We start from the raw sequence: 14,710 nt of genomic DNA on the forward strand, positions 1-14,710 counted from the left end.
CAGCACGCAAACAAGATTATTATTTATTCCTATTATACAGCTTGCTGTCACTACTGAACGAACAGATTGACCACTTCACATAAACATAAAATTACAAACCCAGTTTCATTATTATTTAGCAGTTAAACCATGAAATCAATCCCCTTACAATCTTTGTCTCTTCAGCTTCAGACTTGTTCCTCTGACTAGAACTGGATGCGTTACACAACACATTGAAATTTGAAAGGGAAGAGATGAATGAATGCGCTCTAAAAGTAAAAAAGTTCAATTCTAATGGGAGGAACTAATTAGCACAGGAAACAGCACTTCTCCAGGTACGTGGTTAACTGACACTATTCTTACTGAAACATGCAGCCACAGAAAGTTATAACACTAAAGAAATGGCACTCAGATGTTGAGAAGTTGCCCCCATCCTGTACAATGTCTAAAGCTTTTTATAACAAGCACCCTTGCCTATAAGTTGTGGTGCACAAAGAAATTTCAAGCACTAAACTGTGAAAGAAACTTTATGCTAAAAGAATACTCAATCTAGGGGAAAAATAATAAAAAAAAAACCTGCTGTTCCATCTTTACAGCATCTCCCTGTCTTCTCCCGTACTGCCTCCTTATCACACACACTTTAAAGCTATCACCCGTCTCTCTACACAAAGTGCCACGTACACGTTCACACCCAAGCGTAGGCATGGGCTGCAAAAAGTTGTTTCGTTCAGGAACATGGCACCCCAAGAAACTGCACAGGGTTTGGCTTTGAGGGCAAAGCCTTTCTGTGCATTAAGGCTGGGCTGAATCTTACCTTTCCTAGAAATTTAGGAGGCTGCAGGATTACATTTTTACCAGTAACAGGAACCTTTCACCCTACCAGAAACAGTGCAAGCAAGACACTCACACAGGCATCAATGCACAATCCCCCTTACACCCCTCTTCCAAAATAACAAGAGTCCAGCTGATAGTAAAAGCTTCAGCACAGCTCCGGCCCACAGCTCCTGGTCGTAGACACATGTGGTACCGTACTCCAGCTCCTCTGTCACAGCATCCATCTGAACAACTACTGAAATGCTGCTTTCTTTCTACTTGGCACCCAGCTCAGGGGTGATTTTCCTCAGCACTTGATTCATTTGCCTTACAGAGCAAACAAGGAGATAATGCAATGCTTTACGAAGGCCACTACTGGAAAGCTGCCCTCACTTCAAATGGCAAGACTTCAAAAAGGATGTCAATAGATTGTAAAGGGCCCAGAAAAGAAATTCCACAACTACTCTAGAGATCAAAAACCTGCTTTTATAGTTGAAGAAATCTGTAAAACAAACAAGCAAAGAATATCTGCTTGTGGCCCCTAATTGCCTGAAACGGGCAAGGGGAAGAGAAGAAAAATAACAAGTAGGCATTCATAAAATTAACAGAAGGCACTGAGAATTGAAATTTTACTAACTCAGGGATAGAAATATTCGTTTTGTAACAAGAACAACTTGCTGTTGGCACAAGATACAAAGGAACAGGGCATACTCCCCACAAGAAGCCTTTAATCAAAGCAGAAATCGATCTCCAAAAGATACGATGTAGGTCAAAGCGAAGTTGCAGACCTGTTGCAAGGACCCCTGTACAAGTTTCCACACATTGCTTGCCACAGGAGATCAACCTACGTAACTGTAGTAGCCCCAGTGGCCTTAAATCCAATGAAGCCACCATTATCTTCAGCTCACTCATGCATACATCTCTTACTCCTAAATGAAAACTAGCTAATACTATGATAGTGTTTTTAATTGATTGTTTTACTTCACAAGCAAGGAAACTGTAAGTCAGTAAGAAACAGCATGACTAGAATGTCAATAGTTTGCAATTAACATATTTGAACAGCAGGGAGTTGCCTAACTTTCTTTCCTATTTTCATTTTGATTACTTATGTATTTACATTGTAAGATAGGAGAAGAGTAGTGCAATTCTCCTATTTAAATCTGCGTGCAGAGCACAGAACGGAAATTTGCCAAGCAATAGTTTTTTTGGTCACAGTGTTGTCTGTGGAAAAAGATTTGTTTTCATTATTTTCTGTTCACTGCTTTATTTTTGAGCAGGCAAAACAAAGATTATAAAGTGGGAAGCAGACCATGTGTTTTGTTTGCTTGCTTTTTTTTTCTTTTGCTTTTTTTTTTCTTTTTTCTTTTTTAAAGAAACCTTCTAGACTTCACCTACCTAGGACCCCCCTCAAGAAGAAAACCCAGGAGAGGCGATGGCATAAACACCCAGCTTGGGCCTTCAGTTGTTCTCTCTGTGCTTGCTCAACCGGGACACTAAGTGTACTACTGCACCACAGAATTCATGAGGGAAAAGCCTCTCACCCAAAAAGCTCAGCTCAGAGATTCTTGTCTCTGCTGAAGACTATGTAATGCCTACAGAAATGCACAGGGACTCACATCCTGTGTGTCAGAGAGCCCTGTCCTTGCAGAGCTGTGAGGAAAGATGTCCCAGGCTAGCAGATGAACAGCTGGGCCCACAAGGTGGAGAGCTCAAAAGGAGCAGACATGAGAGAAGCCCAAAGGGCTTGCGTAGGCAACAGAACAACTGCAAACACCAAGCAAGGGCTGCTCAGGATTCCCTGCTTTCTCTCCAACCCTTCACAGCAGATGCCTTTTACAAACATTATACAAGCAGCATCATAACCAAATCCCCTCGAGGCTAAAGACATTTGCCAGTTCAATACACTTGCACAGTTCTGAGAAACAGGCTCTGCCAGACTGAATTACTGCGACTCCAAGGGACAGGGTAGCTCCCGCCTATCCATACAGCCTGGCTGCACAAAGACCACCCCTCTACATTAAGTATACCAGCCTCTGAATAAGTAACATTTTAAAATTGAATATACAGGCCTTGGGAAGCTTGAAGCTGAGCTGTATGGCCTGTGTAATGCACACTGATATTCAATTATCATTAAAATTAATAAGTAGGGAAACAACCAAATCCCCTGGTGGGCTTTGATTATCTCAATCTGGGCATTTATCAGAATCACTCCAACACTCAGAGTCGCTGTGCTCTGCTCAACTGGCACAAGCTACTCCTATCATCCCATTTACACTTTCTCTGCACAGGAAACGGGATGTGTAACATACTGGGAGAAAAAATAGAAGGCACCACACCAGAAAGGAGATTGATATCTGAAACTGCATGAGAAGGCTTGATCTGGTCTGAAATCTGTTTCCGAGTGACCTATTTGTTCCACTTGTGTTCAGCAGCTCAAATCAGTCATGCTGTAATTCCGCAGCAAAATGACTATAGCCACTGACCTGCTCCCAGCCACCCACCTGAGCACCTATCACCAGATACAAATGGTTGCAAGTCATTTATTTTCTCATCATCAGATGAAACATCTATTGTGATAGACACAAAATCCAGCAATACTTTTCTAAAACTTTCATCATTTCAGGTTGTTTTTTCCACTAGAACTGAAATCACCGTGTTAAAAAAAAAAAACCCTTCACAATTAGCAGGGATACGAAAGAGAACAAGATAGGCTGCTGCTAAAGTTAAGTACAGAGGAACATTCGGTTATTCAATCTGGCATCAAAACAACACAAACAGTAAACCAGAAGGAGACTGTAATGAAGTGACTATCTCACAGGATTATACTTGTGGTTATGATTTTAATTGCATAGTCTAGAAGGATTTGCAATAAACTAAATAATCTTATGTTATTGTAATGATTTTTAATCACAACACTCGCTATGATTTACAGGCTTACTATACATTTGTATTGCAATCAACTGGAAGTCAGTGCATGCCCCACAACACCTAACAGCACTTAAAATTATGTCTTGCATAGAGTTCCAACAGCTGTCCGATCATAAACAGCTGGGAGGTTTGAAACCAAGGCAAAGCACACTGAAACATGCATCTTTCTACTTCTGGAGGAAAATAAAGCTAACAAAACAAAACTGGACACCACAAGGTTTCTGAGCAGAAACAAAAACCAAGGGCCATATTTTTGCTGTCCATTCTGTTGGTTGAACAAGAAGCAAGTGATGCCAAATGGATGTCATACACAGCCATATTATTTTGATGGCTCTCTAAAATTCCAGTGGTTAACTTTGGGAACACCTCCAAGGCTCCAGGAAGAAGCCAGGACAATCACAGTGTACCAGGACTTTGCAGACTGAACATGCAAGGGTAACTCACAAAGCTAACAAAAAAAAAAAACAACAAAGCCCCAGTACCAAAGAGGTGCTACGTCTTCTGAAGGTAGAAGAAGGCAGTGAGACCAACTTCTCCTTTCCAGTAACAGGCAGTTTCCCTACTCCACATGGGTACATTTGGGATGCTGGGACTTCACCATTTTAGCAGGATCATTCCCTAAGAAGAGTTCATCCTTGTCATGTATTGGAGAAATCCAAACACCTAAAATTAACCAACTCAATAAGATCACTTTCAATAAACAGATATTTAAGTTACAACAAAGTCCTGTTATTGCCTGCTCTTCCATTATGAGGTGCTCACTCATGTATTTTTCATTAGCTCACAGCCAAAGGCAAGGCAGGAGAGCAGCCAAGCCTGCAGCTATTCCTCACCACTGGAACAGGACTGCAAACAGATAAACAGTGTACAACAGTGTCTCAAACCACATTAAGAAATACCGCATTACCTTCTGCCAACTGGATCTTCTGCACAGTATTACGGGGCTGTCAATACTACAGGTAAATAGTATTACCAGAAGATCTGGGAAGATGAGGGACAGGTCACTGACCCCCAAAAATTTTTGCTGAAATAAAATGAGAACTTGTGCAGCACAAGGGTTCAGTCCTTCTCCTGCTTCAAAGCAAGAGTTCTACCTTTGATGCTGTGAAAGAGCATCCCAAGGAGGGTAATTATCCTCAGGAAGTGCACAACTTCACAAGCTTCTGGTTCATCTTACTTCAGCACAGTAACAAATCTACAGGACACTATTTGATGTGTTTCGACACAGAGGTAGTTCATTTACCCCAAAAGTCAATAAGATGCACTCTCCTGAAGAGAAACTAGCTTTAAAAATGGATAGTTTCTCTTACAAATTAAACATCTCATAATACAAAAAACAATTTGATTTTCTCTACGAGTCATTTTATTAAATCAGAACTCAATATAATCAAAGCAGTGACCTGGCATTTGCTGGAATAATGAACACAGAAGATAAATAAGCAAGAAAGTGCAAGTCAAACACTCATCAGAGAGTTTTGGCAAGAACCAGGTACGTAGTATCACTTCACTTCTTGAAAAGCATCAGAAGGTGAATCCAGAGGTGCACTGAGCCATTTTCAGCTTAGTCAGAAAAAAAGCACGAGTAGTCTCTGCTTCTCACCAATGCTGCCCCAGAGGTATTCCTGCTCAGTGGGCCCTCCACTGGGGCATTGAAACGATGGGAAGAACCTGCCACTACTCTTGCACAGGGCCAGCTTCTGACCAACCCCAGGGCCTGATCCTGCCTGCAGCTATCTGGGAACTTGCTCATAGATTGTTCCTTACAATTCCTGCACAGTGTCCAGAGGTAGATCTGAACAAGCAACAGTGGAGCCTGATATTATGCAAGTATCACTCCCAAGTCTAAATCTTCACTACATCACTGATACGATTTCAGTGATAAAATAAAAATCAGTAACATTAGTTTCCCCTTATGCATGGGAAAAATAACTGTTCTCTCTCCTAAACATTCACAGTGCCTCACAGGATAACAAGGCCTCTTTTTTCTCCAAACCCCCTGTCAAGGCAGGTGACGCAGCAGTGAAATGAACTCCAGAATCCGATCATGTTCTGCAATTCTTTTATACTTACTGTTCAGTCTGCGGGATGCAAGCAATCGATCATGTCAGTGAGGCAATGCACAACATCACAGGGGTAGAATAGAGATGACTGATAGCTGGGTGTCACCCACATTCCCTTTAACAGCATTTCATCGTTTGTGTTGAGAAGAGTCTAAAAGGCGGTTAGAAATCTACCACTTTGCTTCGGAAAAGAGCTAGGACACAATCCCTGGAAGTATGTACTTACATCCATGCGTACCCTGGTACTTAATCTCACATCTGTTTTGCCACAGTACTGTCAACATTAAAACTGACAGATCTCATGAATACTGACTGCTTTAGTGAATCACACTAAATAATAGACCATAGCATGCTTCTTTCCCCGCTATCAAAACATCTAAGATAAACTAGACCGTAGGAAACCAAAATATTTTGAGGTAAAAAGATTCTAACTAAAATACAAGCATTTTCTTTGGCTGCCTAGAAACCCAGTCCCCACCCTCCTATTTTGTATGTGTGTGCACACGCTTCAGTAACTGAAAAGACACCCTGTTTCTGCCACGTGGACTAGCAAAAGCAGGGCTCAGGACAGCTACCATTTTCCACCTCTGAGAGTTCTGATCATTTCCATTAAATAGCTTGAAAATAAATTGAGGTCTCCTTGAACATCCTTAGACAATAGATGCTGAACTATTTCTCATATAGCCACATAACAGGAGTTTGCACTGATCAGAAGTCAGTCAAAAAGCTTTCCTTATTATCTAGTAAGGTAGCTAATAGATCTTCAAAATGACCTCCTAACTTTTTACTGTCAAATTTTGCTGTCCAATACATAAAGCAACCACAAGCAAAATAGCAGCTTCTGTTTTTATACACTTTTTTCAGGCATTCTACATTTTAAAATATTCACCTTCTAGATTAAAACTTACCACGTTTGTTTTTTCCCTTTGAAGTTAGCACTCATTTTCTTTCATTCTTTCTAATCTGGCTTTCCTGAATGAGTACCATGAGAAGACAACCAATTGTCCTCATTATAAAAAGAGCAAAAATAAACACAAGACTGCAGCCTTGAATTTATTTACCCCCAAAAGCTATTAATCCGAATAAAAATACATGCCGTCAAAGGGGGGCAAGACCAAGGCCAACGCATTTTCAGTCATATAAACGGATTATGTGATTACACTGTAAGTACTCCAGTGATTTATATATAAATATATTAGGATATGAAGTAGTAAGTAGCATAAGTAACGTAGTACAAATCCATCAACATAAACTATAAAATCCTAATACGTATTTTATAAACCCAGGGCTGCGGCACACATGTACTATAACGATAATTATTTTATTCTGCAAAATTTCAGACTCTTCATGACAGCACTATGTTTATACATTTTAATTGTACGGTTCCTAACTGTTGGATACCAATATTTCTGGAACCAGCACAAAAGTAGCAGAGAAAACAATGGTTTTAGAAGATAAAGCTCTTCAAAGCTCTTTTATCCCCAAACGTAATTCTTAGACACTGGAGAAAAAAAAAGACTTTTTAGCATGAAAGGAGATTATTGTTTGCCCAACGAGCCTGTGTGGAGGAACCTAATGCTGACAACTGTATTTACAAAAAGATATACTGAAGGATCAACCTTCGATTCTTCTGTGGTGGATTTTCAAGACAAAGAGTGTAGTGCATAATTCTAGTAATACAGCTCTAACAGAGATAAAGATTTGTTTTATTCTTAATCTTGCTAGCATTAATTTATTTTTACAGTATTTCAGGGTATGCCAGGCATTTTTGATCTCTTTTAATAAGACCTATGTCTTGCCAGATGCTGCTATCTAGTAAAGGCTTGATTCATGCCAACAGCATATAAACTGAACAGCAGGTAGATAAGAGCCCAAAACAAAAAAAGTAAGAGCATGCACAAGTGGAGATTTAACTTCAGATAGGAAAGGAGACAAGGGAAAGGACATGCATAGAACAGCAAAGAGGTTCAATGAAAGCTATTCTACAGCATGAGGTGCTCTGATCTAAAAGAAGTTACGTACCATTGGCAACATGTTGCAGACATTAGAAAAGCTCGTCTTAAATACAGGGTGTTGGATGAGTAAAGGAGCTTTATAAGCAGGGCAAGGAAGAAAAAACATCAGAAAGACAGATCTCACTCCGGACACATGCTTTCAATCCACTGCCATTTGTATGTAGAGCTGGAAGAGGTCAAAACAGATCATCTGTCTGCTCCTCCAGAAGGGATGAATACTGCTCATCCACAGCAACAGACAGCAGCCTGATCTGCTATCAGAGACCTCCCGGGAAGGAAATGCCTTATCTGCCTCAAAGCTGGAGCAGGACAAAGTACTTTCCATCAAATTTCACCTGAATCAGCTTAGCTGAAATAAATCCTGCTTTTCTTGTCCTTCCCATTGCAAACCTGAGCAATGGCATATTCCCTTCTCTGCATCCCTCGAGACTGTTACGAGCCAGTCCAACACTCACTGCTCCACCCACCTCTGTCAGCCTCTCCAAACAATGTGAACGTCTTATTTCTCCTACCAAATCTTTTAGATTTTGATTGGCATGTTCAAGCTCTGTGAAACAAATACAGCTCTAGAAGCACTGGCAGTGCTACTTATACAACAGACAAACCTACAGATTCGATCAGCAGTCAGCTGGCTGAACTCAGCTCTCAGAGTCCCCTTTCCCCTTTGACAACTTTGGGAGCTTTCAGTGTTTGAAACATGACCTCAAACGTAATTTAGTTTGATTACCACAAAGGTTCTGCATTATTCTGTCTTTTCTGACTCAAAGCTCAAGTTCTTTTGTTATAATTATGCTATAAAATGCAAACATGCATCTATCACACTGATATACTAAAAGAGGAAGAAAACATTACTATGGGATATGAGATGACTATATAAAAACATAAGAAACAAGGGGGACTTTCAAAGAGGACAGCAGCTAAGATATATATATATATATAGATTTCATATTACCGTAAGGAATCTTAGGGGAAAACAATGCCCTCACATGTATTTTATCTCCCAACATCATCCCAGAAATTCCTTACATAAAAATTGTCTATCTTGTATATAATGAAAAATGACCAGTACAGCTTTGGTTTGGATTACTTGAGCTTGCTTCAAATAATTTACAGATGTAGACTATGTTTCTTTCTAACATCTACATGAGCAAATGTATTTCCAAATAAACAGCCAAACACCAGGTTTTTCAGGAATCATTCACATATTTTTTCACCTGCTCAGGTATTACTTCAATCTCCAGCACGCTCCCTGCTGCAGTAAGAAATGTGTCGTAGTACGTATCCCTCTGCTTCCTCTTCTGTACTGGTCACAGCCGAGCAGCATTTGCAAGAGAAAACACAAGCTGCCAAAAAGTACTGCCCTGAAAATGCCAGTTGTAATCATAGCTACATGACACAGCTCAATGGTGCCAAGAATCCTCCTCCTCCTCTCATTCCCCCTATCCCTCCCCTTTATTTTATTTCTAACCCCAAGGGCAAACACTGCTTCCAATCTAGGATTCCCATATAAAATCTCTATCTGAACTGAGATCGACAGAGAAAAACATGAATGTATTCACAAAGCACGCTGAGTAATCTAAACCGCTGCTATTTTTAACTTCAAAGACGCACCCCAGGGTACCTGTCCTCAAAAGAATCAGCCGGAAATGCCGCTCACCACCCCCTCCAAAATAAATATAATAATAAAATAAAGCCTACTGAAATCCTACATAAGTGACAAGCAACTCGCAGAATCATTGTGGCTGAATTTACTCCCCCTGCTTTCAGTATTTGGCCTTACTGACCAGCAAAAACAGGGCAACTGCTTTTCCTCTTGGAGTAAGTCAGCTATCGCTCTCATTTTCTGCAATGAATAAAGAATTACGAGCGATCCCAGCATCCTCTAACATCTCCACAGGATAAGATTCCTGCATGTTTATTTTCCTGTCTGAGCCTAAAAAAGCCCAGAACATGGAGCTATGCAATGAGCCACAGCACATAGCCAATACTCCAAGGAGCAGAGAGCCTTCCTGTTCTGAGCTACAGGAAGTTCAAGGAAATCAATGGGAGGTGGAAGGCGCGTAAGTAAAGCAGGTGTGCTCCAATTTGGCAAGAAAAAAAATAACTTTTAAAAATAAATCCTGAAGGGAAAGATGATCTGAAGCAAATCAGCACTATCATAGCCACTGAAGCATATCAGACATAACTGGTGAATAAATCAAGCCATCTAAAAAGCACTGATTTTAATTAGTAACTTTTGCAATTACATGCTTACTGCTAAAAGTGGTTGTGTTTTTACACAGTCAGACCAAGGCCAAACAGCAGATTTACCCGGAGCTCTTCGTAGCCTCTACCCCAGTTATGGCTTCGTGGGGAGCCAAAATGCATCCTGCAGAGCCTCCTACTAAGTCAAAGGAGGAAAGGCAGCAATAGTCTACAGACACTGTCTGATCTGAGCCAGCTGTTTCTCACAGTACTTCCTGTTGTTCCTTCTTCTGGGAGTCTCCATTTAACAAAAAAAGGTATACTTAGCACAGTCAAATACAGGCAGTTTCTGGAGGTCAGACTAGGCCAGCATCACAGCCCCCTGTATTGCACACAAATCCCTGATATGCCCAGTTTTGGTAATTCTCCAAGTTAGTCTGGAGGTAAAAGAGGCTGTGGATGCTTGCTACAGAAGCATGTATTTTAATAAAGAGGGAGCCAAACACTTGTGATATTTCTGATATCACCTCTAGTAATTCCAACAACATTCTTCTGATTAAAGAAAACTTACACTGCAGAACAAAGTGGAAATCAACCCTCTGACCTATGATACATGATACATTCTCAGCTCATGAGCTACAAAAAGAATAGCATTTCCATGCTGATCATGCACCACTGGCAGTGAGAAGGCCCCCTTTCTGAGCTCCATCACCATGCAAACCCCATGAGGCTTTGCTCATGCTTCAACAAACAGAACAGGCTTAAGAGCCACATGTGACTGCTATAAGTTGCCAAACACCATGCTGCCAGGGAAGCCCTCCTGGGGTACCAAGAAGGCCACGCTACCAGGATTCATTAATTTAGGGCAGAGTAGCAGAATAAAGCATCTCCTCCTGTACAACATCTGGTTCCTTACAACATGTACATTTGGCCACATCACATTTCATTTTTGCTGGTTTCTCAATGCTTCACATACATAAATATACAAATTGTAATGCAATGGAAAGCACAGCAACAACAGCAGAGTAACAGGGTCCTAGGCTGCAGCAAGTGTGAGGGTTGCTCAAATTCAACAGCCAAGGAGTACAGAAATAAAGAAAATAAGGTGCTTACCTTCAGAAGGCATCAGATACACAGGGATCTCCAACAAGATAGCCTTGCTTCCATTGCCAAACCTTAAATGAGGTCTGGGAAGGGGTGGATTCTAGCACCACCCCTTCTGGTCACTCAGGTACATTGCATGCACCTGAGCTCCAGGTTCCCACCTTCCCATCAGGTGCCCAATCACTGTTTCAAGCCATGACTTAGCATTTCCACTACACAAATACACCCGTGTGTGTATATAGTTTTTTCTTGCCTTCCATAATCACAGGCAAAATGAAACGCATGAAACCCAAAATGAAAGCATGAAAGAATTTCAGACACTGCCAAAACCCATACCAAATAAGCACCTAGCTAGGAAAGCTCTGCAGAGACAGTCCTGAAGCACTTCTCTCCCCTAAAGCCTGTTATTCCGAAGATTACCCGGTGCATGTTATTTTGCAGCAGTATTTTGCTGCTTTTTGCAGTCCCTGATCACACAGGGACTAAAGCAGCTGAGGTGCTCTATTTGGAATTACAGCTATGAAACAGAAGTAGTTCTAAGCCTAATTTGTCTCCAGATTGGCCAATCAGTTTCCTTCCCCCATTGCTCCCTTCATTTCCCAAGGTAGAGTGCATTTTTCCATTGTGTTCAGCAAAAAATGAGGCGAGCAGCAGGCTAAATGAGTACAGCTTGATCTTTCTGGAGTGTGGAAAGAAAGACTTACAGCTTCAATACACAAAATCCACCATAGTATGCATCTGAAACAAATCTAGAATATGACACTTACCATAAAGGATGTGCCAGAAGCATGTTCTTTTCGTATGACTGAACCTCTTACCCCACCATAATCTTTTGTTGTCTTTTTCTTTTTTTTTTCCCTCCAAGAATAAACACAGAAGTTCTCAAAACTTCTCCCCTTCAACCCTTGTGATGCACTTACAACTTCTCCCGGGCACTCCTACAAAGCTACGAAGTCTAAATTGCTTACTTTCTTTGCATGAGGAATTCTGCTGTCAGTAATTTTCTACTTCTAGCAGATGTGGTTCTAAGAAAAACACTAATTTCCTTAAGATTCATAATAAAGATCAAGTGGAGGAATTATCAAAACAAAATTGAAAGTTGCTTCAAAAGGCGACATATCTATAGTTGGAACTACATCATCACTGCAATTGTTACCAAACAGTTTAAGTTACTAGACTTAAATATACACAACACATAGAGTTACATACTATCAGATTTCTGCTCCTTCCCTTGTTTGGAAGCTTTGCAGATATTTCAAATATTTTTGATGTTCTGAGAAAAATTAGGGTGAGAATACCTCAAACAAACAAATAAACTTGCCTGCATTATTTCTAAACTACCTACCTCTTTGCAAATTCAAATAGTGAAGACTTAAAATATTTACACACGGTAGACCTTACATATATATATTTATTTCTAAATCAAGCCTATAAGAGTATGACTGCAGAACAGCTGACTGAGAGCAGATAAAGGGGTTAAAGAATTAGGTCTGGAAAGCCTTTTTTTTCCCCGCTATTTATAAAACATTGCAAATATATTAGGCCAAAGGAGACAACTGGGCTAAGCTCATGGATTTTTATGGTCCCATGAAAACAAAGAAGATTAACAAGAGATTTCTGGAAATTCAAAAACCGACTGTCTGATTCATTTATTATTTGAATTAGTTAAATCAAGAAAAAAAGTCTCCCAATTGAGTCAGTAACCATTAACTTGGCATTCATGAGTGCACTACGGGTGCTGGTCAAAACCTCGGCTTTTAAATATAAAAAAAATTCTCTAAATATTAAAAAAGCAACTGAGCCTTACACATCGAATATTTAGCTTTTCATTTACTCATCTACATATACAGATCTGGATATATCCTGAATGCTTCAGGCTTAGTTATTTCTCTGCTGACATTTCTGGAAGGACATGAGATTATGCAGCCACTGCTTATAGCCTAGGAAGAATACTGACAGATGTGCAAAAGGGAAAAAGTGGACATTAAGAAGTAAACAACAGAATCTTTGTAGTTTGACATAGCACCAACATAAGACTCTGCCTGCACACCTGGAACTAGTTATTCTGATGCCCACATATGCAAGGGGAACAAGTTCAATTCTCATCTTTAAAATCAAGAGAAAAAAAATATATTGCAATCGACCTGGACAACAACATGATGTTGAACTGGCTTCAGGATGAACTACGCTCCCCTCGTGCTTTTACATTTCTGCCATAACCAGGGTCTGCAAGCACCCAACTTGCCTTAGTGAGGCTGCCACTACTACCACCTTTTGTCTGCACAAAATACGGGAAGCCAGACTGTAATTCAGTCTATAATATTTATGCACAGGGTTGGCTATACTGTACAAACATTGCCACCGTGTTTTATGGGTGTCGAACTGGAGTGCAAGACAATTCTGCAGCCCATTTCACCTGGTACCTAAAACTCTGGTATACCACATTCCTGAAATCTGCTTTATCGGAGAGCACAGCTACACAGCATTTCTATCTCAGGATACACCAGACATTGCTTCTGTATGACAGGAATTGACAGGAATACTCAACAGCGTGCAAGACTATCAAAGTTCTCTATTACAGTACAGCATCAAGGGTGCTCCAGCCAGAACAATTCCTGTGAATTTTGGTCATACAATTCTGTCAGGCCAAGTGAACACATTGATGAGTATTAAAGTACCTGGACTCTGTAAATATCTCTGGTATCAAATTAGGAAGCCAGGTTCCTTCAGCCCTCAGAACAGTTAATGGAAGGAACGTAGACCCTGCAAGATGCTTAAAACTCACCTCCTGTTCCAGAGTTATCAGCTGCCAAAATTTTATCTGGAGCCTGTGCAGCCCTCTTCATTTAAAGCTAACAGTAATGTTCCAAACCCTGTGTTTCAAAAGAAAATTTGTGGAAAACTGTTGTACATTTACCCCACATGCTCAAGTAAAGAACCAGAATTCATGGCTTAAGTTTATATAATCTCATGGGTCTGTTGGTGAGGAGACAAGCGAGGGGATAAACTCACTTTTTTCTTTCTTTCTTTTTTTTTTTTAATTAAAATATCTGTGGCTGGATCTACTGCATAAATAAATCAATCCCCCAGTTACACAGCTCCATTTTTCCAGTCCCAGCACGTTGTTTTATATATTTTTCCTTCCATTGCAGACAAATGACTCCAGGGAGTTTTTAAACCCAGTAGTCTATTTTCCGAATGGAAACAATTAGTGTAATTTGTGAGTGAAAAAGCAAACAATAACAGAGACTTACCCCATTTTTTGGGTAGGCTATCCATCCTAGATCCCCCATTACTGTGCGCGAGTCCAGTAAATTCACTGAAAGAAAGAAAAAAAACTGGTAAGGTGAATGTCTTATAAATTTCAGTAAATATTTCATGATTTGGGTGGCTATGGTAAATAGGCTGTTTATAATTAACAAAGGAAGCTGGGTTTTTGTAAGACAAAACAACAATGCAGTAACTCCTCTAACAATGAGATCATACCCTTTGAGATCTGCAACTGGAAGTTGCACACGTTCCAAATTTCTGCGAGATCCAGACTCTTGCATTAAGTTCTTTAAGACTGGTCTTTTTGGGAGGCAGGTAACTACATAAACTCTGTATAAGACATGCAGAAGACACACA

At 40.3% G+C, this 14,710-nt stretch overlaps 1 protein-coding gene across 15 annotated transcripts in view; it reads right to left on the reverse strand.

The window, feature by feature from the left end:
* EPHA5 (EPH receptor A5) overlaps positions 1-14,710 on the reverse strand; it is a 196,082-nt gene that overhangs the window by 167,369 nt on the left and 14,003 nt on the right. For 14 of the 15 annotated variants that reach the window (XM_042870472.1, XM_042870463.1, XM_042870471.1 and 11 more), the window contains exon 2: positions 14,338-14,402. In XM_042870472.1, the coding sequence (XP_042726406.1) occupies positions 14,338-14,376 (39 nt within the window). In that variant the 5' untranslated portion in view covers positions 14,377-14,402. Of the gene's footprint in view, positions 1-13,868; positions 13,957-14,337; positions 14,403-14,710 lie in introns of those variants that run through there. The other variant, XM_042870468.1, reaches the window with a different exon arrangement.

Source organism: Lagopus leucura, unplaced genomic scaffold (assembly GCF_019238085.1).
Source record: "Lagopus leucura isolate 7727_CA_CO unplaced genomic scaffold, USGS_WTPT01 Super-Scaffold_100004, whole genome shotgun sequence".
Lineage (NCBI taxonomy): Eukaryota > Metazoa > Chordata > Aves > Galliformes > Phasianidae > Lagopus > Lagopus leucura.